The sequence below is a fragment of the Theobroma umbraticum genome, unplaced genomic scaffold, assembly GCF_002168275.2.
Source record: "Theobroma umbraticum cultivar Fairchild unplaced genomic scaffold, ASM216827v3 scaffold_56.0, whole genome shotgun sequence".
Classification (NCBI taxonomy): domain Eukaryota; kingdom Viridiplantae; phylum Streptophyta; class Magnoliopsida; order Malvales; family Malvaceae; genus Theobroma; species Theobroma umbraticum.
Genome location: NW_018397256.1, coordinates 8,329,311 through 8,355,124, shown reverse-complemented (window position 1 = coordinate 8,355,124; position 25,814 = coordinate 8,329,311). Strand labels below are relative to the sequence as shown.

At 34.9% G+C, this 25,814-nt stretch overlaps 4 protein-coding genes across 6 annotated transcripts; 2 read left to right on the top strand and 2 right to left on the bottom strand.

Annotated features, from left to right (window-relative positions):
• Window positions 1–1,472: 1,472 nt before the first annotated feature.
• Window positions 1,473–2,787, bottom strand: LOC110411485 (GRAS family transcription factor family protein). The gene is given in 1 exon segment (XM_021421665.1): window positions 1,473–2,787. A coding segment is annotated over 1 exon segment (1,182 nt). The 3' UTR covers window positions 1,473–1,605.
• A 2,559-nt stretch (window positions 2,788–5,346) lies between these two features.
• On the bottom strand, window positions 5,347–7,100 carry GONST4 (golgi nucleotide sugar transporter 4). Its single transcript, XM_021420509.2, has one exon. It carries the CDS (start codon window positions 6,577–6,579, stop codon window positions 5,545–5,547), a length of 1,035 nt encoding a protein of 344 aa, XP_021276184.1. The 5' UTR covers window positions 6,580–7,100; the 3' UTR covers window positions 5,347–5,544.
• Window positions 7,101–7,996: 896 nt separating this feature from the next.
• LOC110411243 (Pentatricopeptide repeat (PPR-like) superfamily protein) lies at window positions 7,997–10,725 on the top strand. Of its 2 annotated transcripts, none has more exons than XM_021421308.1 (2): window positions 7,997–10,272; window positions 10,662–10,725. In XM_021421308.1, exon 1 carries the CDS (start codon window positions 7,997–7,999, stop codon window positions 9,875–9,877), a length of 1,881 nt encoding a protein of 626 aa, XP_021276983.1. In that variant the 3' UTR covers window positions 9,878–10,272; window positions 10,662–10,725. The 2 variants fall into 2 exon arrangements, with proteins under 2 accessions (XP_021276983.1, XP_021276984.1); XM_021421309.2 differs by having other exon boundaries at window positions 7,997–10,203; window positions 10,662–10,695.
• Window positions 10,726–18,165: 7,440 nt separating this feature from the next.
• HBP5 (SOUL heme-binding family protein) lies at window positions 18,166–21,666 on the top strand. 2 transcript variants are annotated; one of them, XR_002444700.2, is made up of 8 exons: window positions 18,166–18,636; window positions 18,740–18,877; window positions 18,975–19,043; window positions 19,174–19,245; window positions 19,818–19,900; window positions 20,011–20,142; window positions 20,285–20,628; window positions 21,301–21,666. XR_002444700.2 is itself a non-coding variant. In XM_021420781.2 (8 exons), the coding sequence occupies exons 1-8, from the start codon at window positions 18,214–18,216 to the stop codon at window positions 21,343–21,345; spliced, it is 1,176 nt and encodes a 391-aa protein (XP_021276456.1). In that variant the 5' UTR covers window positions 18,166–18,213; the 3' UTR covers window positions 21,346–21,664. The 2 variants fall into 2 exon arrangements, 1 of the variants encoding a protein (XP_021276456.1); XM_021420781.2 differs by having other exon boundaries at window positions 20,285–20,498; window positions 21,301–21,664.
• Window positions 21,667–25,814: the final 4,148 nt, after the last annotated feature.

Sequence of the window (25,814 nt, the reverse complement as noted above, 5' to 3'; positions counted from 1 at the left end):
GGGATTATTGGTTCATACTAGATATTTTAAGAGGTTTTGACGAATTTTAAAAGCCCTTTGCATGAGAAAACCGGAACCTTAACAGATATCCAGTCCAGAGGGAAACACATGATTTTGCCTTTGTTAAAAAAAAAATCGAGTGGCTCCACCATCCATAAATTAAAACACAAAAAAAGAAAAAAAGAAAAAGAAATAACTGTTATGTGGTCCAGTAGATAACATGGAATTTGGGACCAGTTTGCTAAACCCGAAAAGTTCGAATTTAAAGAGTTAAAAATTGGAAAACAGGAAAACCAGTGCTGTAATGTATTCTGAAGGGGCTTTTGCGGGTATCAAAAAACACAAAGATGAAAAAAAGGAGATTTACCCTTTTTTTTTTCCTTTTGGCCTTTTATGTTGGGGCTGGCTGGCTGGCTGGCTGGCTGGCCGGCTTTGAGGAAGTGAAAGGAAAGGGAACTGGGACCAGCAATTTCCTCAAGAGAACATGTTGTGTTTAGAACAGACACCTAAATTGTGTGTCCCATTCCGTTCTTTTAGCTGACACCATCACGTTATGGCATCTGTGATTTTATGGCAACATGATTCATGAAAGAGAGAGAAAGAGCTCAAACCTGTCTTCTGGCTTCGCTCGCCCCCCCATCTTTCACAGTTTACAACAACCTCCAAATCCAATTACCGACCTTCTTACTGATTCTGTAATATTTTCAATTCATGATTTTCTTTGGAATTCGTAATACCATGAATTCCATTTCCATACAAGCATAAACTTTGGAGGGATTGAATGTCTTTCTTTTAATTGAATGAGTATAAATGTTTAAGACCAAATGAATTACTAGTGTTAAATGATAATGAGACGAAATTATCAATATAAATAATCTTATCAGATAAGGTTATGCTATTACATTAATTTATCAACATCGTAAATTGCATTGGATAGCGAGAAGGAGAATTTTAATCCTATAATTAGCAAATTGGTGGGAGGGGAGAGAATAAAGACGGAGTTTTGTTTAATTAGATGTAGCCGCATTACAATTAGCTGACCCTATTTTTGTCTTGTGCTATTAACAATACTTTAGATCTCAATCCTGAGCGGCAAACAATGAAAAAGGACTGTGTGATTGAAGTTGGTTAATATATTGTTTTGTAAGATGAGAATTAGATTGGACATATATAATAGCCTTGGAAGTGCTTTAAGTTATTTCATCCATATCAATCGCCAGTACACACGATTCGCACTCTCAGACCAAACACGGGGGTCTGTTTGCGGTTTGGAATGTCTTCTTTCCATTTTTACACAGTGCCCGCCAACTATCGGCCATTTGCAACTTGACCCAGACCGTCGAGATTTTGAGGCCCACTAGGGAGACTTGGCAACCCGTCTGTAAGCCCGTAATTATGCTGTTTAACTGAACTCCAAATTTGTACAAGAAAAGTTGTCCACAAATAAGGAACTTCACTGCTAACAAGCCATGAACAAACTCTTACAAAACCAATGCTATTATATTTAATATAAAACCCCAAAAAAAGGAAGACAACAGCACAATCTGAGAGCATCCTCTTTGATGATCTCAATCCAGCAGCCGTTCCGTAGAGTCTCATGTTAGATCATGCGAGGGAAAGGCCCGAGGAGAATGTGATTCCAGCCAGGTTGGAGCCCTTCATCTTGCAATCAGGCAATGGGACCCAAGTCCAAACACCGCTCTCTTTTTCATAAGTGAGCCAAACAATGTCCCATAAACCCTCAAAATTAGACATCAAAACCAACCTTATTATCCCACGTCTTGCCTCTAAGCACCCTATCATAACTCCATAGGGCTTCCCAAGTTGCTTCATTATGTCACTTGGAACGTTTGAAATATACTGCCAATTCCCACTGTTTAGGCTTATGCCCCACATTTCTATGCTACTTAGCATCTTCACCCTCCTATCCGTGTTGTTGTCCATGCCCCTCGATCTCATGATCATCATGTGTCCATCACCCTACACGTGTTTCCGATCACTGATGTTCACCCAGCTGAATGCAGTGGATGGTTGCTGCACTGGATTTCCTAATCGTGGCCGTAGAATCATTGGGGAGTTGCAGTATTCAGATCCAACGGCCACCACCAGGCTTTCATAAGGTCCATTAACAGCATTGAGAAACATACAATCGTTCCCTAGAAAGTTCCCGTAAATCTCTCTTGCCTTGGTGGACTCCCACTCGTCAGTCTCTGAATTGTACTCAAACAGAACCGGACGGTTCTCCAACAACTCAACAAACACAAACCGGAAATGGCCCGAACCGGATGGTTCGGGTACTAACTTCATCCCTGATCTTCTCCAAGAAGAAGTGCCACGTGGGCCCAATGGACATGGAGGGATCTTTTTAACGGCCTTACTAACCAAATTAACGGCAATAACTGCCTTTTGGGTATTGGAAGCAAACAAAAAAATATTGCCACTCGCTGTCAATAAGTAAATATCTTCACCCGGATAAAAAATCACTTGCATCATCAAATCATCAATGGAAATCTTGAACCAACGGTTTGATTGATCGGAGAAACCATGAATCGTCGCGTCACGGCGCCATCGTTTCTTGTAGACAAACAACCAAGTAGCTGACCTTGATCGCAGGTTGCACTCCCGGATAAAATTTTGGTCGGATATAACATAAGCAAGAAACTTGTTGACTAATTTCATGCGAATGATTTCGGGCAAAGCTAGGGAGAAGAGGATGTTTTGTATGAGCTCCGAAGGAAGATGGCAGAAACCGAGGGACTTGGCGTCTGAATTTTGACATTCATCCATGTCTTTTAGCGCAATAATTTGATGTTCAAGTGTTATAATTATATATATAGCGAGGGTACTTTCAAGCATGTAAGTAGTACGCATTAAAAGGAAAACAAAGGACAAATCGTCCACCAAGGCTTCCCATGCGGATAACGTCATGGTCGGCTAAACGGACGGTGGGGAGGGTGGAAAAACTTGAATAATTTTTTAGTCTAGTCGACGTATTTGATTGTCTTTTAGTGTATAAGAAATGACAAGAAAGTATTCAACTAAGCTCATTGTGGGGCGGTAATTATACATAGGATAGCACTTAATGGCTTAGTTATTTGAGAGGGGTGAGTCACGCTGCCTATGTGATTGACAGGGAGGCCTCCATGGCTGATGCATACCTTTTTAATCGGTTTGATTGTCCAGTCTTAGACTTTCGTGTGTTAAACCAATTTTTTGTCATAGAAGAAATTACATCATCGTTCACGTTGACAGCAAATGTTAATTGATCAATGATTATTAATACAGTGTAATATAATTGCTATTTTTACGTTAACATAAGAATGTATTTGAATATAAATTATAAAATAGAATTTATTTGAATATAATGAAAAAAAATTATTTAAGAACAATGAAAAGATTCAGAGATTTATTTAATATTTAAACCTCTTTAAGATAAAGAAAGAGTATAAGTTCTTGTAACGGAAATAACGAACAACAGAGAAAGAGATGGATGCTAAATACGGACCTGGGCGGCAAAAGCATTAACGACAAGGTTTTTTTCGGCTACTAAACATGTCCCTTATTGATGCTTACGGCAGACATTAATATGTTCCATGTTGAGTCATACCTTGGTTGGATAAGGCTTTGATGTTATTCTGGCCGGTGAGGTGCAATTTGAGGGTGATGGCTAATCTGTTGCTTTCTTGCACCTGTATGCGGTGTGCTCTTTTGGGCTTTGGCAAGTGAATAGACGTTTGTATAAAGAAGTTTTGAGACTGCAGATTAGACGGGTGAAGCCATATGCAATTAGTTGTACTGTGGCTGTTTTGGTCGCAAGCAGTTATGCTTGACCGCTGGATGCAAATACTTCACACTTCAATTCCACGTCCAACAGAGCCGCACCCATGGCATTCACAATCACACACTAGGGCGGAAGTGTTGCTATTGAGCATGCTGATGTCACCCAAGAGCAAATCTGTTTGCAGACAATGGAAAGCGGCTTCGTAGAAGATAAAACAAAAGTGAAGAGAGAGAAAGAAAGAAGTGGATGAAATGATAGTCAATGAAAGCAAGCCAGTTTGTTAACTGTTACTTGACTAGAAGCAAGAACACCGAGGATAAAGAACACCAGGCTTTGCCCAGTTAACCCTCACGGTTAAAAGTTAGGCATTGGCTTTGGGTTGAGAAGTACTAGGCTATGCTGCTTAAGAAACAACGGAAAAATAGCTATGGGAGTGGAGTATTTAGAACATGAATGTTGCAAAATTATAAACAAGTGTGTCCTAGAGTGCAAATATTATCTACTTTAAAGGTTTTAGACATAGGGATTACCGCAACCAGGCTTCCTTCCGGTGTCAACAGGTATCTCATAGACACGGAATCCAGCCAAATAAATTTCACTAATTTCATAACTTATTGCAAGGGAAGCAAGTTTTAGTGCTTTATTTGTAAAATCTCACGAAAGGACTTGCTCATCACAACAAACAACAAATGAATAAGGAGCCAAGTCTGATGCCATAACCATCCATGAAAGGATTCTTAATCAGATAAAATTTGCAAATTTTCAGCCATCTGCAGAATGCCCATTTACCACAAAGGAACTAAATAAAATTGGATAACATTTGAATGCAAGCTATAAAACTAGACATATAGGAAGAGCATCAAATCAAGGTTCTCTCATGTATGGTAAGAAAGCACCAAATAACAATCAAATTCATCTGAGTGTCTAAGTTGAAAGCTTAAAGAAATTACGAGAAAGGCAAGAAGCAATTAGGACAGGGATAAACTAAAAGAAATTGGCCACTGGCCACTGATCCAGTCTATCTTGTGCATGACAGTGAACTAGCAAGTTCCCAAGACCAATGCCAAAATGGTAGAAACCATATCAAGGAACAAAATAACAAAATAGTTCAGCAGCAGTTGATCTTAGAGATGAATTGATGGCATTTATTGCAATATGCTGATCAGAAAATCAGTTAATCTCTCAAAGGCTCAGTGCCCTCTTCACTAGCACCCCACCAATGAAGCTTACCTCAATTTGAGTTACAAGACACATCATAAGTCCAGTGTTCAAGCTATGACATAAGGTTCGTAGTGTACTTTCTTTTCTCCTTTTTTCTCCAGGAGACACTACATTGGTATTAAGAATCAGAATGCTACTAATTCAGAAAATTCCTTGAAACTAATCTGGGACACTATAACTGATAGCAACATCAATATCTAAACCAAGGTCACCAGAATATCTGTGAGAAAAGAAAAGTAAAGAGAAAACAACAAAATACATATTCCTCAATTCTGATGAGCCAAATACCATATATAGCAAAACTGCAACTACTAGTACATGAAGCAACAAAGAATGCCAACATATTGTGAATAATGAGCCAAAAGCACAATGGTTTATAAATTACCAAATAGCTAAGGGCTTACCATGTTTAAATTCTAAAATATGGGATTGTGAGATCTTACACAGAAAAGGTCCTTCCAAAATTAGGGATACTAGAGATTCATACATCCCAACAGTCTTCTTCAGAGGCTAAAACCATGAAAAGTAAAAAATAAAAATTATCATATAGAAGCATGTTTACCCAACACACTCTTTCCTTGATTCTCTTCAGCATCATCATTCTCATTCTCATCATTTGTCTGCTTGGGTGTGGTTGACTCACGTGGTGGTCCAGTAACTGACTGCTGATAAAGAACCCCTCCTGCCAGTGTGAAAAGGAGGCAAACCAAACCAAAAGGAGTAGCGTGCTTATCCCAAATCAACACATTGATCACAACTGTAAGAAACTTATTAACCACACCAGTCACAGTAAATGCTGTGGCAGAGATAGCCCTCCTAGCCGCAAAACCAAAGAAACTGATGAGCAAACCAAACAAGCAAGACAAAGATACTGCAGTAAACGCCACAGGTTCAAACCAATTCCCAGCATTGGCTCCCAAAGCAGCAAACACCTCTCTATATTCTCCAGTCAAAACCCAAAAAATGGGTGCCATCATCAGTGATAACAAGTTGTTGTACAATACAAAACCCCAAGTGTTCAACCCAAGATTCATCACCATATGCTTAATATAAACCATCTCAGTAGTAATTGTCACCAAATATGCCAACGCCCACGTATATGCAGTTAAAGTAAAGTTCGAATCAGTAGCCACATACCCAACAGCACCACCCAGAATGATCAACAGAGACATAAATGTTAGCTTTGACGGGCATGGTTGCCTCCTAAAGGTCGTATCGGCTATGGCTACCAAAAGGGGTGTCAAGGATCTAAACACTATAAAAGTATCCACATTTGCGTGACGCAAAAGATTGGTGTTTGTGAAGATTGCAAGGTAAAAGACAATAGCAGCAGGCAAAAACTTCTTGGCAATATCCAATGTGAAAGGATCATGATGTAAAAACCCAAACTTGCCCAAAACCCAGACCCCAAGCGCCGAAGTTAAGTACTGTAATGCAGTTAATAAACCTGGGTAGTTGAATTTAGTTATTGCAAATTTGTTGATGACAGCAAGTAAGCTTGAACAAAGTGCATAACCAATGACCAAACTGCTTGTAGCATAGTATTGTCTAGTGGAATCAAATCTAATTGCTGACATTTTTTTTTTCTTTTGGGAGAAGGTTCTGATTTTATGTAAATAACAAATACCCAGAAGTTAAAATCAGTAGATCTTAAAATATTTTGACAATGGCAGATGCATTTGTGGAAATTATCACAGGATATGAGCTAGAAAAGGACTTCATAGGAAGAAAAGGGATGTGGGTATTTAAGAGTTCTATTGATCTAACAATTAAATGAAAGGAAACGCAGATTTAATTAAGCTATAATAAAGAAAATAAAACAGATACAACGGAAGGAGAGAAGTCACCGACAGGAAACAGGAAACAGGAACAGGGAGATCTTGGAGTGTTGAAAGAGGACTGTCGTGGAAGCAGAGATCGAAATGAATGGTTGCGGAAAGGCGAGGGCAAGGCTCATGGAGAGGTGAAGGATGACTCGTTGGATAGAGACCGAAGGGAGATGTACTATATAGAAAAATCTGCGTGTTTGATTTGGTAATACAGGTAACAGGGGCAGCAACGGAGCCAGAGCCACTTTCTTCCAAAGCTATACGTTTGCAATTAAAATCAAGGGGGAGGACAAGTTCAGCCTTCGGATTGCTTTGAATGGCTAAACGACAGCGTCTAGGAAGGACAATGATAGTGAAAATAGTAGTGGTGGCAAGCTTTTCTCATTTTATCTAGATATACCTTGCACTTTAATTAAGACGATAAGATAATATTTTGTATATTACTACTATTTTTTTTCTTTGAAGTAAAGATAAAAGTGATAATTTCATTAAAAACTAGTGTTCAAGATAAATAAAAAGTTTGTAAAGGAACATTTTAATTATTAAAATTTGTTCTTAGATAATTTTAATGATTAATATTTGAGATTGTAATTAAATATTAGAAAAAATAAAATTTATTATTTTTTGGAAAGCTAAAGAAAATATTTATAAAATGAGAAAAACAAATGCATGAAACTTCTTATATTTTATTTCATAGTTTATCGAAACTATATAATTTGAAAAAGGGAAATTTCAATTCAATCAATTGGGATAGAGATACGTATTTCTATCCTTAAGTAAATTAATATATAAAGTCAAAAGTGATGTCTGAGTGATTCAGACATTACTTTTACTTTTGCAGTCCAACATTTATGATAGTTTGATCACAAAGCTGGTCCAAGTTTTTACAGGGATTGCATTTAGTTGGCCCAACAACAGCCCAATTAGGCTTAAAGAGTGTTTTGTGTACTACTAATTAGTAATCATTAAGCTTGGAGAAGAACACATATTAACAAGGGTTCATAATGTTAAACCAAGTTTACTGTCGTCAAGTAAATTTTAGATTGGGCTGCTGGTAATCATGAATTGAAGAGTCTTCCTCTAGTGTACTTTCGAGAGACCAAGCCCATAAATCTGTTACATTATAAATGCTTTGCTTATTTGATTCCGAAAAGGCCAGACTCTGATGATCACTCAACAGCAGCTTCAGTTATTTCACTTCATTTCCCGCCATTACTTTCTATCAAAGCCACGCCTTTTCTCGTTTCACTTCCGTTCCCCTCCGCAAACAAAACAATCATGCATCTTTCTTCTCAAAAACTGCAAATCCATGAACCACCTTAAGCAAATTCAAGCCCAAACCTTCCTACTTGGTCTCCACCAAGACGGCCACACTCTCAACAAACTCATAGCTTTTTGTGCGGACTCATCTCTTGGAAACTTCCGACACGCTGAAAAAGTCTTCAGTCTCGTCCAAAATCCATCTTTGTTCATATACAATGTGATGATCAAGACGTTTGTAAAAAAGGGTAGTTATAAAAATGCCATCTTGGTCTTTGGGAAGCTGAGGGAACGGGGGTTGTGGCCTGATAATTTTACCTATCCTTTTGTTTTGAAGGCAATTGGAAGCTTGGGTGAGGTTTTCCAAGGTGAAAAGATTCATGGGGTGGTGGCAAAATCGGGGCTTGAATTTGATGCTTATGTGATTAACTCACTTATGGATATGTATGTTCAATTAGGCCGGATTGCGTATTCGAAGAAAATATTTGATAAAATGCCTGATAGAGATGTGGTTTCCTGGAACGTGTTGATTTCTGGTTTGGTTAGGTGTGGGATATTTGAAGATGCTGTCAATGTTTTTGGGTTGATGATAAAAGAGGGCCTGGTTAAGCCTAATGAGGCTACAATTGTTAGCACTCTTTCGGCTTGTACAGCATTGAGAAGATTGGAACTTGGCAATGAAATTAACCGTTATGTAAGGAAGGAACTTGAATTAACTGCTATTATGGGGAACGCGTTGTTAGACATGTATTGTAAGTGTGGTTGTCTGGATATAGCCAGGAAAGTTTTTGATGAGATGCCGATTAAGAATGTTAATTGCTGGACTAGTATGGTGTCTGGCTATGTAAACTGTGGTCTACTGGATGAAGCTAGAGAGTTGTTTGACAGAAGTCCAGTTAGGGATGTTGTTCTTTGGACAGCTATGATTAATGGTTACGTTCAGTTCAACCGTTTTGATGAGTCAATGGAACTGTTTAAAGAAATGCAGATTCAAAGGGTTAAACCAGATAAGTTCGTTGTGGTTTCTCTCCTAACAGGTTGTGCTCAGATGGGAGCTCTTGAGCAAGGGAAATGGATTCATGGATATCTCAATGAAAATAGAATTGTTGTAGACACCATTGTTGGGACTGCTCTTATAGAAATGTATGCAAAATGTGGATGCGTAGATGAAGCTTTGGAGATTTTCTATGGGCTGAGTAAAAAGGATACTGCCTCTTGGACTTCAGTTATATGTGGGCTCGCGGTTAATGGGGAGGCAAGCAAGGCACTTGAGTTATTCTCACAAATGAAACAAACCGAAGAAAAACCTGATGATATCACCTTTATTGGTGTTTTAAGTGCATGTAATCATGGAGGATTGGTTGAAGAAGGCCGTCAGTTTTTTGATTCCATGTCTAAAGTGTATCAGATTGAGCCAAAATTGGAACATTATGCGTGTCTGATTGACCTACTTGGCCGCGCTGGACTGTTAGCTGAAGTAGAGAAGTTGATAGAAGATATACCAGGTCAAGCTAATGAACTTCTTGTGCCACTTTATGGTTCATTGCTTAGTGCTTGCAGGACCTATGGCGATGTTGAGATGGGAGAACGGGTGGCTCAACAGCTAGTAGAAATTAAATCAAGTGATTCCAGTATTCATACACTTCTGGCCAATATCTATGCCTCTGCTGATAGATGGGGAGATGTAATAAAGGTTAGAGCAAAGATGAAACATCTTGGAGTCAAAAAGGTGCCTGGCTGTAGCTCAATTGATGTGAATGGTGTTAACCATGGTGCAGTGACTTGACAAATAAAGCAGTCTTTCAAGGATATATTGTCACAATCGGGGATTGCATTAAAATTTGGAAATTGTGGAAATGGCACAAAGTTGTATGTTGCTTAGCTAGTGAAGAAGCATGCTGGAATTCCGAAAATATTTGCAAGTAGGGAAATAAAGTTGCTTTTACATCAAAATTTTTATGAAGAGGCAATTGGACTGCTGGTTGGGTATCTTGTTCAAGCAGGTTCTTGAAACAGTTACTGACGCTTCAAAATTTCTGTCAAAGAGTGCAGTTAAATTTTTTTCTGAGAGTAGTCTGTGGAGGCACCCACATCATTCAACAACTTCATTAGGTTGGAACCAACAGAATCATTTCATGCAACACATTAAAGTTTCATATCAAATTCAGAAATTAGGATATTGTAAGTTATCAACCCAATATTACAAAGATTATGAGTTTACAATAGTCAATTAACTCTGTGCAGACAAAAACATGTTGTTCATCATTAATAAGAATATCTCTTATCCCCTTCACCTCAATGTATTCAAATTTCCCCCTTCTGATTCAATTTACTTCTTAGATGGAAAAGTTTGGAAAACTGGGTTTCCAGCATGTTCAATCCATATACTCCCCTACTCTGTTGAGTGTTAACTGAAATCTGAAAACTATTGTCTAACACCAGTAGATCCATTTTGGAGTAGTATTAGCATGCACATCTGTATTGAAAACAGATTTTTGTTAAGATTTTTTTGCAAATTTCATAAAAAATTCATGTCATATTTTAATGTTTGGTTATGAATATCTTTTCAGGGTTATATTCATTATACTGCTAATATTCATGGATCTCTTAACAACCGCTGGTCCTTCCTAGCAGGTATCGTTCTCTTTTCTGTTAATATATATTTGAAGATATGTTTTCTAGAATCCTCCTAACATGTTAGTAATTTCTTTAATTTGTTGTGTAGTCTTTCAAATAAATTCTATGAAACTGATAATAGCTATCTGACAATTGGATACATAGCTCACCTTTCTTGTTTATTTTTGAAAAAAAAAAAAAAACTGCATTGCCAAGGTCTTGGACATTCCTAGTTTATCTTGTGTCATGATTTCAAGGTTGATGCCCTATTAAAATGGGAAATTCATCACAAGGAAACTACTTTTGCCAGCATGGCTGGCTAGCTAGGATCGAGTCTGCACACAATAAGGTGTGCAATATAATATCACTTCCACCTTGCAACAATATATAATAACCTCTATTTGGAGTGGTTATTACTTGAATATTGTCTTTGGCTTGGTATAACTTAATAGTATTGATTGGACCTTTTGGGCCCCTTCAAATTTGTAATTAATTTGCTTTGGTGACTGACTTAACTGATATGCATGCCACAACAGCAACAGACAAGAAAGCATTCTCCTCAAGAAGTGGCCAGGTTGTGCTGGAGAACAAAACTCACTTAATATTCTATCAAACACAAACTGCAATAATATTATTTAATTTCCTCCACGACTACATAAGCAAAGCTAGTTTAGTAGTTAATAATATAATGATGACCATCTATCATTATCATAAACATATAACATGACTAGTTTATAAATGTCAGTGGTTGATAGAGTACCAACGTAGATGATCACATAAAATAAATCCCGCGGTTTCCTTAAATATCTTCTAAAATGATCACTAGAAACCCATCGTCTTAAGGTGCTTTAAATCTGCACATGGTGTCCCCTCATGCACATACTGATAGACATTACTCCATATAGTAGAACTGCAACAATGTTAAAAACCCCCCTGGTTAGGGTTTTGATGCTTCGAAGAATGAATAACATAACGACCAGCTAATTATCTATTCATGCAGCCGGAGCATAATCATAGCTGCCATCATCATCATCATCATCATCACCCTCGAGGGATGCTGCAGGGGCAGAGTCATGGTCTCCATCATCATCATCACCATTCCCTTCTATGCATGCTGCTGGAGCGTGGTCGTATCCATCATTGCCATCATCATCTCCATCTGCATGCTTCTTGTACCACGAGGCAACAATAACGTTGGAGAGAAGAGACATTTTCTTTCTACTGCTTCTGGACCAAAGGTGGAGTAAGAATTAAAAACTGGACTGAAACTTTGGTTAATTGATTTATTTATAAGGTCGTTGACCTCTAGAATAAGAAATGAGTAGAGCTGATGTAACTGTGGCTTGTTTTGGGATTAACTTAGTGACTCCGTAACTAGTGTGTTTGACGAGATGCCAGAAGTGATTATATAGAGGGTGATCTTGGTAAAGATGGTGGATAGCTCGTTCTGACACAAGGCAAGCACGTGAAGAGTGTGGAATGAAGACCAAAAGTTGTGCTATCTTGTGCACGACCAAATGCCGAGCATAGGTGGCGATACGTGGTCCAGCCACATAAGCTGACAATGCAGCAAATTCTCCTGCCTTAGCACTATTGTTGATGGCCTTTGATGTATAGGAGAGGCATCTTGGGGTCAAGTGTAAGATCTTTTGGCAGGGCGGTGGGCTAGTGGGAAAAGTGAGGCTCATTATCTTCTTCATGTGGTTTGGAACCAGCCAAATAGTGGTGCCATCATCATGGCAACACCCTGGCATCCATCGAAATCTCATTTTTCTCAACATTTTAAATTAGGACGATCGAAATTGTCTCCATTGAAGCAAGATTTTAGTAGTAGCAGCGAGCTAGGCTACAAGGATTCGGGTCAGTGTTGGAAACAAATATCATGTCTGTTATGAGTATGTTTGTTCTTTTAAAATAAAAATTATATTTTTGAGGATGGGATCTTTATACTCATGTCGGTCATATGTGTTGGATACAAATACTTGATGAAACATCAAGAGCCAAAGCAACATGCATACCAGCCAAGCGTATAACTATAACCTTATTTTGAAGGTATTCGAACTACAAAATCTTTGGGACGACTCTAGATATTGCATGTAATCAAGAAGAAGCTAATTAACGAGGAAATTCTTCTTGGTTCCGCAGATGATTGCTATAAAGCTTGTAAAGTATAATTAATGCTTCATACTTTTGTGATTAAGGGGAATAAGCACACGTGGTTGCTATAACTAATTAAAATCCTCGCCGTATCTTTCAACTAGGAGGAATAAATCTGATAAGATAAAACCATCTTATTAATTATTCTAATTTTATTTAACAAATTGGAAAGCAGTGGGGTAGCAAAAGAAAATGAAATTTATTAGTTTGGGCATACAATTAATATATAGATTAATATTCACCGGTCATTCGCTTGTTGCTACGTTTTTAATATTTGATACCAGACACGAGCATCACAGTTCACACCTTTTTTTTTTGAAGATACATCATAGTTCACACTTAACCGACTAAACTAAGTTGAAAGTGGGAGTATGCTTGAAAGATATATTGTTAATCCTGAATTAACAAGTGTTTTCATGCCTTGCGTCAACTTGTCTGCGTATGTATAGTTGCCTTAATTAACTAGGATTAGCCATACCTTTTCCCTTCTCCTTTGGTTGTTTTCCTACTTAGATTTTTACCAGCATAAAATATTTGTCCAGGAACAGCATAGTAGCACATGTATGTAAGTGTCGTGCTTAGCTGACAAAATGTTGACAACATGACGCCATGCTTTAATTTGGGTTCAGGTCCTGGCATTAATTGTTATCATCACTGTGGTCTTATTTTCACACACACACACATTTTATTCTTTATTTGGCATATGGATCTCATCAATTTATTAACATTATAACTAACCTTTGCTTAAATAAGTCAAAATATACATGAAAATAGCTAGACTCGCCTCATCATTAATATTTATGAAATCAAGAGATTGTAGAGAGAAAACTAAAAGTAAACTTCAATTCTCTTTATACACACCATTCTCCATATGAATTATGTAAACATGTTCCAGCATTGATTGAAATTAATTACAGGGCCAAGAGAGGTGGTGTTTTGGTTGAGGGGATGGTGGAAGTCGTAATGGAAGAGCTACTGGGAGCTGCCATTCAAAAAAAAAAAATGTTGGATCAAAAATCAGATATTAATTAAGACATGATTTGCCTGAGCTGAAGCTTGATCTTATGCAGCTTGAGAATCTGGTATGATTGACTTGTTTGAATGCTTCATATCAAAAAACAGCCTGCCCACTACAACAATTTTCATTTATATTGTATATTTTTAAGATTAGTTATTAAAAATATTTTTAGTAATATTTTTTGTAATACTTTTGTAAATTTAATAATATTATTAAATGTGAAAAAATGCAATTAAAAATTTATATAAATGCATTTTTTTAAATTTCATTATAAAAAGGTAGGATACTTAAAAAAAGTATAATTAAAATCAAAATTTGTGGTAGTGTCCGATACAACACAGAGTTTGTACGAGAATGACAGGGAAAATGCAATAAATTAATTAGATATTGCTTCTTTCATGAGTTTTTTTTTTTTAGGTTAGATTTTTATGGGGAGTTCTATGTTCATGTATTGTACCTATAGTTAACATTCACACGTAGAAATGCATGGAGTCATGAAATCCAGAATTAATCATGGATGATGTTAATAATTAAATAACTAACATTGCATAAGGGCAGTCTTGTTGGAGTCATTAATCAAACTGATGAAAAAAAATATATATCTTAATTTTTCGGGTAGGTTGATTAAGTTTTGGTGACGTCCCTTTGACATGTTAGAGGTCCATCCATTGCTTAATAATTTATTCGAAATTCCTTGCTCAATAGAAACGCAAGAATTTATCTTACGAAGTTGATAAATTAATCTTGGTATTAAGATAATATAATATCTCACCTATATTGATATAGTAGAAAGTCTAACTTGATATAATTAACTTAACATTGCATCATATTACATAAGTAGGCCTGTTATGTGCTTACAAGCTTATTTCTCAAACAAAGCTAAAAGACACACAGAAAAATTAAGCAAACTATATTCGTACTAGTACTAGGGTTTTAACTAAAAACTTTAAGCTGCCGGAGCAAAATCATAATCGTCATCATCATCGTCATCTCCATCACCGTCTACGGTTGCAGATGGAATATGATCATAACTGTTACCACCTTGGACCAGTGATTTTGAGTTAGAAACATATTCATCACGACGACCTTTGTCATCATGCACATCATCATACATGATGCTCTTTGAGCTGCTTCTGATCTTTTTAATCTTGTCCTCGTCATGCATGATACACTTTGAGCTACTCATGATCGGAATATAAAAGTAGTGTTTTTTCCTCTTCTTCTTGAAGGAAGGGAACTTTGACTTGTAGAAACAAAGGAGACTTTGGTTTGCTTGAGGAATGAGGGAGAGGGCAGGAGTAGTTATATAGGGAGAAACATAAGGATGTCCCGTGGGGGTCGTGGCAGGAAGATTTGGAGCGTGCGAAGCTTGTGACAAAAAGTGCCACGTAAAATCCTAGGTGGCTTCATTGCAAAACAAGTTACAAATACGAAGACTATGAATAAATGCAAGAAGATGGTTGATTCTGCGTGCGTTGATACAAGTGAAAGCGACTTTCGGCCTTTATTCGTGAGGATAGTGGCGGAGGGAATGGTCAAGGTAATGTCGGATAGTGCAAATGAAATCTTTAGCATTTGTAGACATGAAAAGCCCTTTACTTTCGTGGTTAAATATCTCTCCACCTAGCTTGTCCGTTTTCCAATCTAAAACCTTGGTAAGTAATTCTCTGGCCTCAAAATCAGCTTTCACCATTTTAATTTAGTAGTTATATTAATATTTTGTCCGTGCGGTAAATAAAAAATTAAATTAAAATTAAGAAAATTAAATAAATTAAAAGTAATTATTTATAAATCACATAATTTTATGTCATAAACATACTTATGGATATAATTGATATATTTTTTATTTTTTAAAATTATATTTTATTATTTACCTTAACATATATTAATATTCATGTTATCAAAAATTATATTAGTAGTCATGTTATCAAATTTTTTCAAGGATAATAGCGTAATCTTGAAATAAAATCATCATTCAAAACATAATACTATAAATAAAATTATTTTAATTTTTTTTTCAATTATTAATAAAAAATCATAACTTTTTATCACGCTTTAATAATATTTATTCAAATGAATATGTATAAACATATTATGTTTGTAATATGGCATTGAACAAATGCAGATTTAAAATCATTCAAAACATCATATATAAATTATTAACACTAATTGATACTAATTGAATATTTTTATTTTTACCACATTAATCATATTATTATTGCTGTAATTATTTATTTATTCATTATTTTTCAATAAAATCATTATTTAATTAATTACATAACCATTTTTTACGGATTATACCTTAAACACCCTTTTTGAAATTGATTTGGAGTCTAGGCTTGAAATTAGTAATTTGGGTCAAATTAGACAGGCTTTCTTAGCATGGCCCAAAACACTTCTTCCTCGTTATCTTCTTTTTCCTTTTCCTATTCCAGCCGCCCATTTTGAGTTTTATATTCATGTCACAGGGTCTACCCTCTTCCCCAAGGATTAATCTGATCCGATGTGTAGGGTAAGTTTCCCATTTGTAAGTTTATTTGGATAAGGTAAAGCAACGTCGAGATCCTCTTACTAGTTTTTTTTTAAAATATAATGTTAAAATATTTTATTTATTTTTTAAAAATGTTTGTGGTAATACTCTTCTTCATTTAATTTAGTAACACCTTCGTCATCGGACCACCCTACTAGTTTCTTTGTTTGAAGGTTCTTGGAGTAGGTCGTGGTATTCTCCTCTACCTAATTTAGTAATACCTTGGTCATTGTTGTTCATCCTGTTAGTCTTCCTATTTAAAGGTGTTTGGTGTTACAGTCTTCGTATAAATGTGAATCTTATATTGTCAAAATAATACTCATAACGAGTTGAACCATAAAGTTTCACATCGAAAAGAAACTTCCAACGAGGAATAAAGAAAGATGTTACAATCACAAAAAAAGGAGTCATAAATTTCACATAAATGTATTTGAGTGATAGTGAGAATAAGGTTCACACTACTTTTAACTTGTGAGATACTTTTTGTGAGACAAAATCGTGAGGTCAAATAATCAAAACGAATAATATCTCACAATGATTGATGTGGATCGTGACACTTAATATAAGTCAAGTTTAAGTTAATTAAGTCTATTTTAGTACCACTTTGTCACAATGCTATTATTCTCATATTAAAAAGTTAACTTGATAGGATGTACAATGTTCACGCTTAATAATTTTTCAAGATCTTCTTACCTATTTAGATGTGTAATTGAAACACTCTATTTATTTTTTTTAAGTGTTTGATGTGACATTTAAACCTAACAAAAGAAAAACTCCAAGTTCTCATTTTTTGTTCACTTTTTTCTCTTTTTCAAAATCTTGCTACTTACTAGATGTGAAATTGAAACACTTTATTTACTTTTTTAAAAATATTTAATGTGACATTTAAACCTAACAAAAGAAAATTTTTTAATTTTTAATTTCTCCTCATTTTTTACTCTTTTCCAAAATCCACCTACCTACTAAATGTAAAATTGAAACACCCTACTTATTTTCTTTAAAGTGCTTAGTATGACATTTAAATCTAACCAAAATAAAAAAAAACCTAAGTTCTCATTTCTCCCCACTTTTTCTCTCTCACCGATCGCCCCTTCTTCTCTCTCAAACCATTCTATTGCTAATAACGGCCATCACATCTTCGTTACCAGCGAGGTTCCCTTTCTCTCTCCCTTTTCCTTCCCTTTTTTTCTTCTATTTTTCTTTCTTTTCAACTTCTCACTTTAACGCTCTCTTTGTTCAGTATATATATTAGGAAAATATGATTGATGATGATATATTAAATATAAACATATTATTTTCAGATGATTCAACAATAAATATATATATAATTTTATTTAAAAAATTTAAATTCAATTATAAATGAATATATATATATCAATAATAACCTTATTAAAATCCAAAATACGGGGAAATGCTCGATTCAAGGAGGAGAAATGCCGGATGTTTCGTTTTTTAAGGAGAAAAAAAAAGTACGTAGATGTTAGACAGTTCCATTGGCCGAATGGCTCACCCATGTTTCCATTTGCTTTTGATGGGAGATGAGATTGAACGAAGTCACGTACGGTCCATAAGTTTTTGGGTCAGGCCTAGGCTCAATTTGCCCTTATACTACTTCTTATGGATTTATCAAAGGAAACTTTTGACAAGGGTCCCTCAAAGTCAAAGGCCGGAGCAACAGCAACCAATCATTTTCCTGGCTAACGTTAACCGTTTCCCTCAACTTCAAACCAAAGGACATCGCTCGCCACGTAAACTTAAGCAACAACACTCATTTTGAACCTAGAAACTCAAACAACTCGATATGGCTACCGCTCAACTTTCAACTCAAATTCTCCGGCCAATCCCCGCCGCTTGCGTCAGTTTTCGACAAGTTACCACCACCGGACTCCCTTCTACATCTCCTTCTTCTTCTACAACAATCTTCAAACTAAGAAAAGAAGCCATTACAACGAATCAAAAGTTGAAGTGGGCACGTAGACTAAGCCTCGTGGATCAAAGCAGCCCGGCTAAACCAACTGTTGATGTTGAAGGGTTAGTTAGTTTCTTGTGTGATGACCTTCCTCATTTGTTTGATGATCAAGGGATTGATCCAACGGCATATGGCGAGCAAGTCAAGTTCAGGGACCCAATAACAAAGCATGATACGATAAGCGGTTACTTGTTTAACATTTCTTTGCTGAAGGTGCTCTTTAGGCCTCTGTTTCAATTGCACTGGGTCAAGCAGGTTCGATTCACTATAAATTTTTTCTTTCTAATGTAAATTTTGACAGTGTGACAACTTCTTTTACTTTGGGTATTTGCTTATTTGACTGGTTGAGTTGGTATAGACAGGACCTTATGAGATAACGACAAGGTGGACTATGGTGATGAAGTTCACGCTTTTTCCATGGAAGCCTGAACTGGTCTTTACTGGAACTTCTGTTATGGGCATCAACCCAAATAATGGAAAGTTTTGCAGCCATTTGGTGAGGTTTAGTTCTCTAAATTAACAATTCATCTTTTGATAACTTTAGTAATATTTGAGAAAAATATTTTAGTTTGTGTGTTCTACTATACTTGTAGGACTTTTGGGATTCCATAGAGAACAATGATTATTTTTCGCTGGAAGGTTTGTGGGATGTGTTTAGGCAGGTATGGTTCTATAATTATTTGATGCATGATCAGTCATTTGCTGCAAAATGACATTTTATAGCCATAAATTTGTGTATCTGCCCCGTCTTACATATGGAATGTTATTTGTTATTTCATTTCTTTTTTGCAGTTGCGGGTTTATAAGACCCCTGACTTGGAGACACCAAGGTATCAGATACTGAAGAGGACAGCTAATTATGAGGTCGAATTATTCTTTTTTTTTTCTTTTAATTTTTGAAATAAAGTCAGCTGTGCATCCATGAACTATTGCTCTTCCTGGTACATGCTATGGCCAAAACAAAATGTTTTGCACAGCAATCATGCGCTGGCAGCTGGGTAGACAAACTCATTTCCTTCTGGTTTGGTAACAATGAAGGCATAAGCCTTTAATTTGGAAAGTGTGAATGAAAAATGGGAAATTTATTTGGTAAACTTGACTCATTATCAAGTAGGATAGTTAGAGAAAATTTGTATTGATGATGTAGTATTAATACTTTGCTTCTGGATTCTGATTGTAATGTGTATTCATTTAACATTGGCGTTTAATAATATGGACTTCGTATACTTTTATATATTGTCCTGTCATGCTAATGTCCTCAGTTTCTTATAGAGGTCTTTTCTATCTTAAGTAAATTGCAGCACCTTATACACAGCTTTTTTTTATTACCTAGAATGACTCCTTTAACTAGTATTTCCTCTTGCATTTTTTGAGAAAATGTAATTTGTTTGAATGATCACTGGTCATTGTGTGAGTAACGCTTAGCTGTTATGCAGGTAAGGAGATATACACCATTTATAGTGGTAGAAACAGATGGAGACAAACTGTCAGGGTCAACTGGCTTTAATACTGTTGCTGGGTAAGTGTCTTTAAGCCTTCTGGGATTCAATTCATTATGTTGGTTTCAATTCTAATTTTTCCTTTTTCTTTCTCACCTGATGTGCTTGATGATGGGTTCCATTGGGGCAGGTATATCTTTGGTAAGAATTCTACAATGGAGAAGATACCAATGACTACTCCTGTCTTCACCCAAGCACTTGATCCTGAATTATCTGAGGTATCCATCCAAATTGTTCTTCCATTGGAGAAAGATATAAGCAGGTGAGGCTTATCAGTCTAGTTGCAGTCTGAAACATCAACAGGCAGTTTCATACCGCCAAAATGGATAGAGAAAAAAATAATGTTTTTGTAATGCTTTCATGCTTTGTTTGAGCAACTAATCAGTGTATTTGTACCTCAACAGTTTGCCAAATCCTAGTCAAGAAACAGTTAACTTGAGAAAGGTGGAAGGAGGGATTGCTGCAGCATTGAAGTTCAGTGGAAAACCTACAGAGCAGGTTGTTCGTGAGAAAGAGAAAGCATTGCGCTCTAGTCTTATTAGAGACGGTCTTAATCCTAAGAAGGGTTGTTTGCTTGCCCGCTACAATGATCCTGGCCGAACGTGGAGCTTTATAATGGTATGATTTGGTTTTTCCTTGGCACTTGCAAGTTTTCACTCCATGCTTAGCACGCAAAAGGGATTTTACTCCAGGGGATTGTGCAGTTCACATCTGACAAATTTTTTGCATCACCTTAACATCGCTCATGGTAACTGCTGTTGGCTATACTGATAAATTAGGAACTGCATATTGCAAATTTTGTGCACATTATATTCACAGCCTCGAGGCCCTCGATCCACCAAATGGAATATTATAGCAATCAAACTTAAGAATACATAACTGTCTGTAATTGCTGAGAAAGGCAACACACATTTCCATTGTGAAAAAGATGGACATATAAAAATAGAAGACATTGCCAGAAGTCCATTGTTTTTGTCTGATATTTTGTTTTGTTTCCTTGGATAAAAACAAACTAGAAGTGATACTCACCAACTCCATACATCTGGAGTCAAATTCCATGTAGTTACTCAATTTAGCCATGAATTTTCTATTTTTAAACGAGCTTGGTTTCCATTAATTTATTCTCCTTCTTTTACCCAGTATGCCATTCTTTGTAAGCAGCATTGATCTGTTTGTTTCTTTTAATGCAATTTGATGGTTCTTTAATTGGTTCTAGAACTAGCTTGGGGATGGTAGCTAGATAGTAGCTAGTTTTCTATGCCGGCTGACTTGTTAGGACTGCAATGTTGATGATGCCATCTGTACAATGCCAGATCCTTCCTTAACAAATTGTTAGTTAGTATTACTTTATTATCTGTTTTAATCATCTTAGTTATTGACTCCACTCTCTATGTTCTTTCTATGGGTGACTGCATCGAAGAGAAATGAAGTGCTAATTTGGCTTGAGGAATTCACTTTGGATTAGCAAGATTACTCCTTGCAGATCATTCTTTCCGGTTTTGAATTGACCAGTGTCACTTTCTTGGAAGTTGTAATTAAGGGAACAGTATAGGCCTTCCTTGGCTAAAACACATGGACTGTAAAGCATTTCTAAAGTTCATGGTCTCATGGATGTAGCAATTTATTTAATCAAAAATGTTCAAAGCTCAGCACTCTTAACAGTCAATAACAGGGGACAGTTAAGAACTGAAGATCCAGTAATACGATCTCCAGCAGCAGAGCCTCTGCTTTAGGTCACAATGTAAAAGGAATGGAGGAGTTGCAGGAAAAATCTAATTACAGTTTGTGAAGTTTGCAGTATGCCTACTCAATTACAAGCTGAAGCAATATTACCTAATGGTCCTAATCATGTGGGCGCTTAATTTTAATTCATTGAATTTCTAAAGTCAGATAATTAAATGCTATTGAAATTCATTTAAAATGCTATATTGAGCCATATTGCGTGGAAGAAAATTTAAGCTCGTACCAACATGATAGTGAACTATTGCCTTGAGCGCCTGCATGAAACTGGACTCTGAAGCACATTCTCATGCCTGAGATTGCAAGCATGCCTCTTTTGTGTCGAAAACAGCTAGGCATGGACCCTGAAGAATATTACAGCCATGACCCAAGGAGACAAAACAGTGGAAATCATGTGACTGCCAGTTAGTATGCATGTGACCAAAATCAAACCTGGGGGAAAGTGCCACGGCTTTTGCCACCTGGAAAATCAACTGTAGAGCAGTGCTAAATGAGCTTGAAGAAAGATGTTTTTGCTTGGCATTAGCATGTAACTTTTAGCTCAAATTCTATGCACCTTGGGCTTCAGTCTCAGCCTCGAGGTCTCGGCTTTGTCATTGTTTTCGTAAAATTTGAACAGTTGAACCAATTCGAGTAGCTGATCAACTGGAAACCAGTCATCCATCCGATTTGATTCAACTTTCTTTCCCAATATAATGAAAAGGTTTATAAACTATAAGCGTCCAACCATGAAACCAAAGAACATTAGCATAATAATAGTATTTGAGTATTTTACATAATTTAATTTTTTTCGGTACTAATTTATGAAATAAATTATCATGCACTTAAACAGGTTCTGTTTGATGCTTGCTTTTGTTTATTCTCATCTTGTTGCATTATTTTATTTATTTTTCCTTCCTCAAAAGTTGTCAAAAATATATATATTAAAGAGGAAAATCATATTAAAACAGACATTCAAATGTAATTGCGTCATGTATATAATAAATATAATTTCTTATTACAAAATTAAATTCTATAACATATTATTTTCTTTAGTTTTAATAAATTTTTATTTTTTACGTTGAACAAAAATAAATAAATAGCAAAAGTAATAACTAAATTATGAAAGTTTTGTAGAATCCAAATCGAATACTCCACAGTCCACCCACCCTACAGATAAGTGTCGTCCACTCACAAAAGATTTGACCTAGGGTTTTACCCCTGGTAGGTAGACGTTCACATGAAAATGTTCCATAAATAGAAACCAACATGTGGTCCTAAAAAAAAAAGGATTGAAAAATACTATAAATGCTTTAACTGTACTTTTAACCACTCTACATATATTGATTCTGTTCTACAGAAAGTTCTTCTTCAATCCCGCGTGTTCATGTTTGAAAAATGGTCTCATGACAGTTGTAGTAGGATTTAGATAAAATTAATGATATTTCAAATATTTCATTTGAAATGCATTGTTGAAATTAACTCAAACCTCAAATATGAGTTCCTACTTCTCCAAAGTTCTTTTTTTTTTAATTTTATTTTTTCAAGTTTGATTTTCGAATGTTATTTGATGTTTTATCTTTTTCAATTATTGGTCTTGTTTAGACTTGACAATTTGTATACATCATGACATGAATTTAAACGGATTTATGTTTAGGATAATTGTATTTTGTATATTAATTTTATCAATATAATAAAGGCACAAATAAATCATGTCATAATTGTGTCAAACTTATTTACTTTATTTAAAAAATCATGATTAATTAATTATATTATTGTTTACTCACATATCCTGTGACTTGTTTATTATATATTTATTTAATTTTGTTCTTATATTAGGTTTATACATTTAGTATATGGTTAATATCTACTTATTAATTCATATAAATATTAATATTTTTATAATGATTAAGATTTATTGATGTTGATAAATCTGATGATATTTATGATTTTTTGTTGTAAATTTAAATTTAATTTAATTAATTTAATCATGCTTTAATCGTATAAATAAGTTATAAATCATATAAATTTTAACCATGTAAATAAATTATATTATGTCGTATAAAATTAACCCAATATATTAATTATGTTGTATTATATTACATTTTTATTAAATGTATCCGTACACTTATTTAAGATCTTGATATAATTAATTAATCATGTCGTATTTAGTTTTTGATGTATCTTTTTAAAAGAATTATACACATCTAAACATACAAAGTTATTTAGAAAAGTATCAAAAGAAAAAATATTTAAAAAAGAGAAAAACAGAAAATAAAGTTAAAATTAATAAAAAATAATTTAGCGCAAATTTCAGAAAAAAAGACAGTGTTGAGATGATATCAACTCAAGTTTTTTGAAAATAGAAATCGATAATGTATAACTAGTAATTGTTTAGTTTTGAGCTAATCTTTCTTTTAAAGAAAATTATTTTAATATAATATCCATGGAGCTTTTAAGGTATATTTAAAAATTATTTAAATTCCACCGACAGATTAAAAGATTATCACATAACTTTCTCGGGTATATTTAAAAAATTAAAAAATTTAATATAACAAAGTAAAAAACATGCAATAATATTTTTTTATTTGAAATTACATGTGACAATGTTTTAATTTCGTATGTGAAGAATAAAAATTTCACTATTTATAGAATAATAATATTTTTTAATTAGATTTGTGGCCATAAAGAAAAAAATTGTTTTGGCACATTCTTTTTATAGATAATTTCTTTTTATATATAAGCTTGAAAATAAGTTTCTCTTATTTAATTCTTTTTGGTTTCTTTTTTTTGTTACAAGCATAAGCTTAGGTTTAATCTTATGTAACTTAAACTCTGAAAATGAAATTTAAGTAAATTTATAAATTATAAATCTATGTTTTCAATCTAAAAAATATATATGATAAGTGTTGAAAGATATATATTTATATTTTCAAGATCATTTTATTTCTTTTTGATGTGAGATTTGAAATATTTTTAATAATTTTAATTTAAAAGATATAAATTAAAATATATTTTTAAAAAATGAAAAAAACAACCATATAAATTATGTATAATTGTGGAGATATGGTAAACGACATGATTGTTTATCAATCATTCAAATTTTATTTGTCCAATATATGCATGAAATTGATATCAACCACTCATAAAAAAAGTGGAAAAAAAATACACACGCACATAAATTCAAATATTTATTATGTTAAAAGAGAAATTAATATCTATATTCATACGAAAAAAATAATAATAAGAAAATTGACAATTTAATTTTTTTAGAAGGATTGATAATGAAAGTTTTGAATTCCACTTTATTATTATTATTTTTCCTTTGGACCACTCGCTAGAAATAGATAAAGTAATAAAATATTGCCGTCTACGTTTTTTCTGTCTCTCTCGCTCTCTCGGCCTTTTCTAAATTTAAAAGAGTTGGGAAGCAAAAGTGATACCTATAGCCAGTTGCCAAGAAACTGGCAGCAACGGGCTGAAACAAAGCGGAGCCGTCTGATTGAAAACGACAACGTGTTTTTGGCCGTGAACCCCGAGAGAGAACACGGTCAAACGTTCCCAAACCCCAGACGGCGCCGCCTCTTAAAATTCAAAACGCGTCCAGTACGCCACTTTCTTCGTCGGTTTTGTCATCATTTTCCCATTTCCCTTCACGTTCTTTTTTTTTTTCTTTTTTGTTTATTTTTCTATTTTAGCAGAAACGGTTTTCATTTTTTATTTACAATTGATTATTCAGTGCTTTTTAAGGTTTACTATACTTGATTCGTTTCAAATTTTTTAATATCCGTTGATCTCTCTTCTCTGTTTCGACGCACTTACGTGCCTCTTATTTGTAGTCTTTTCTTTTAGCGCCTCTCTCCCTTCTTCTCTGTCTCCGTGGTTTTTCTTGAAGAGATTCAATTATCGAGCGACCCTTTGGTGGCTTTTGGCGATCAAGGTGAGTTTTTTTTTTTTATTAATTTCCATTGACAGTTGATTTTATGTTGTTTCAGTGTGAACTGTGATCTGGGTTTTTTCTGTAAGGTCTTTTATCTGGCTAATTGGTTTGAATTATTGGAAAAGTTTTGTCTTTCGATGCAAATTCTCGTCTGGGTTTTTATGTTTTTTTCCCAGGATCAGTTCTCACAACTATGTACAATTTATGAAATTGATGTGGAACTCTGATCCGCGTTTGCAAAATCCTAGTTAGATTTGATGTGAAACTTTTTTTTT

Bases quoted from the DNA above. Each gene is read 5' to 3' on its own strand.
- GONST4 (XM_021420509.2), bottom strand. From the start codon at position 6,579: ATGTCAGCAATTAGATTTGATTCCACTAGACAATACTATGCTACAAGC.
- LOC110411243 (XM_021421308.1), top strand. From the start codon at position 7,997: ATGATCACTCAACAGCAGCTTCAGTTATTTCACTTCATTTCCCGCCAT.
- HBP5 (XM_021420781.2), top strand. From the start codon at position 18,214: ATGGCTACCGCTCAACTTTCAACTCAAATTCTCCGGCCAATCCCCGCC. The intron at 18,637-18,739 runs GTTCGATTCACT...GAGTTGGTATAG, and splicing joins AATTGCACTGGGTCAAGCAG to ACAGGACCTTATGAGATAAC. The intron at 20,499-21,300 runs GTATGATTTGGT...ACTGCATCGAAG, and splicing joins GAACGTGGAGCTTTATAATG to AGAAATGAAGTGCTAATTTG.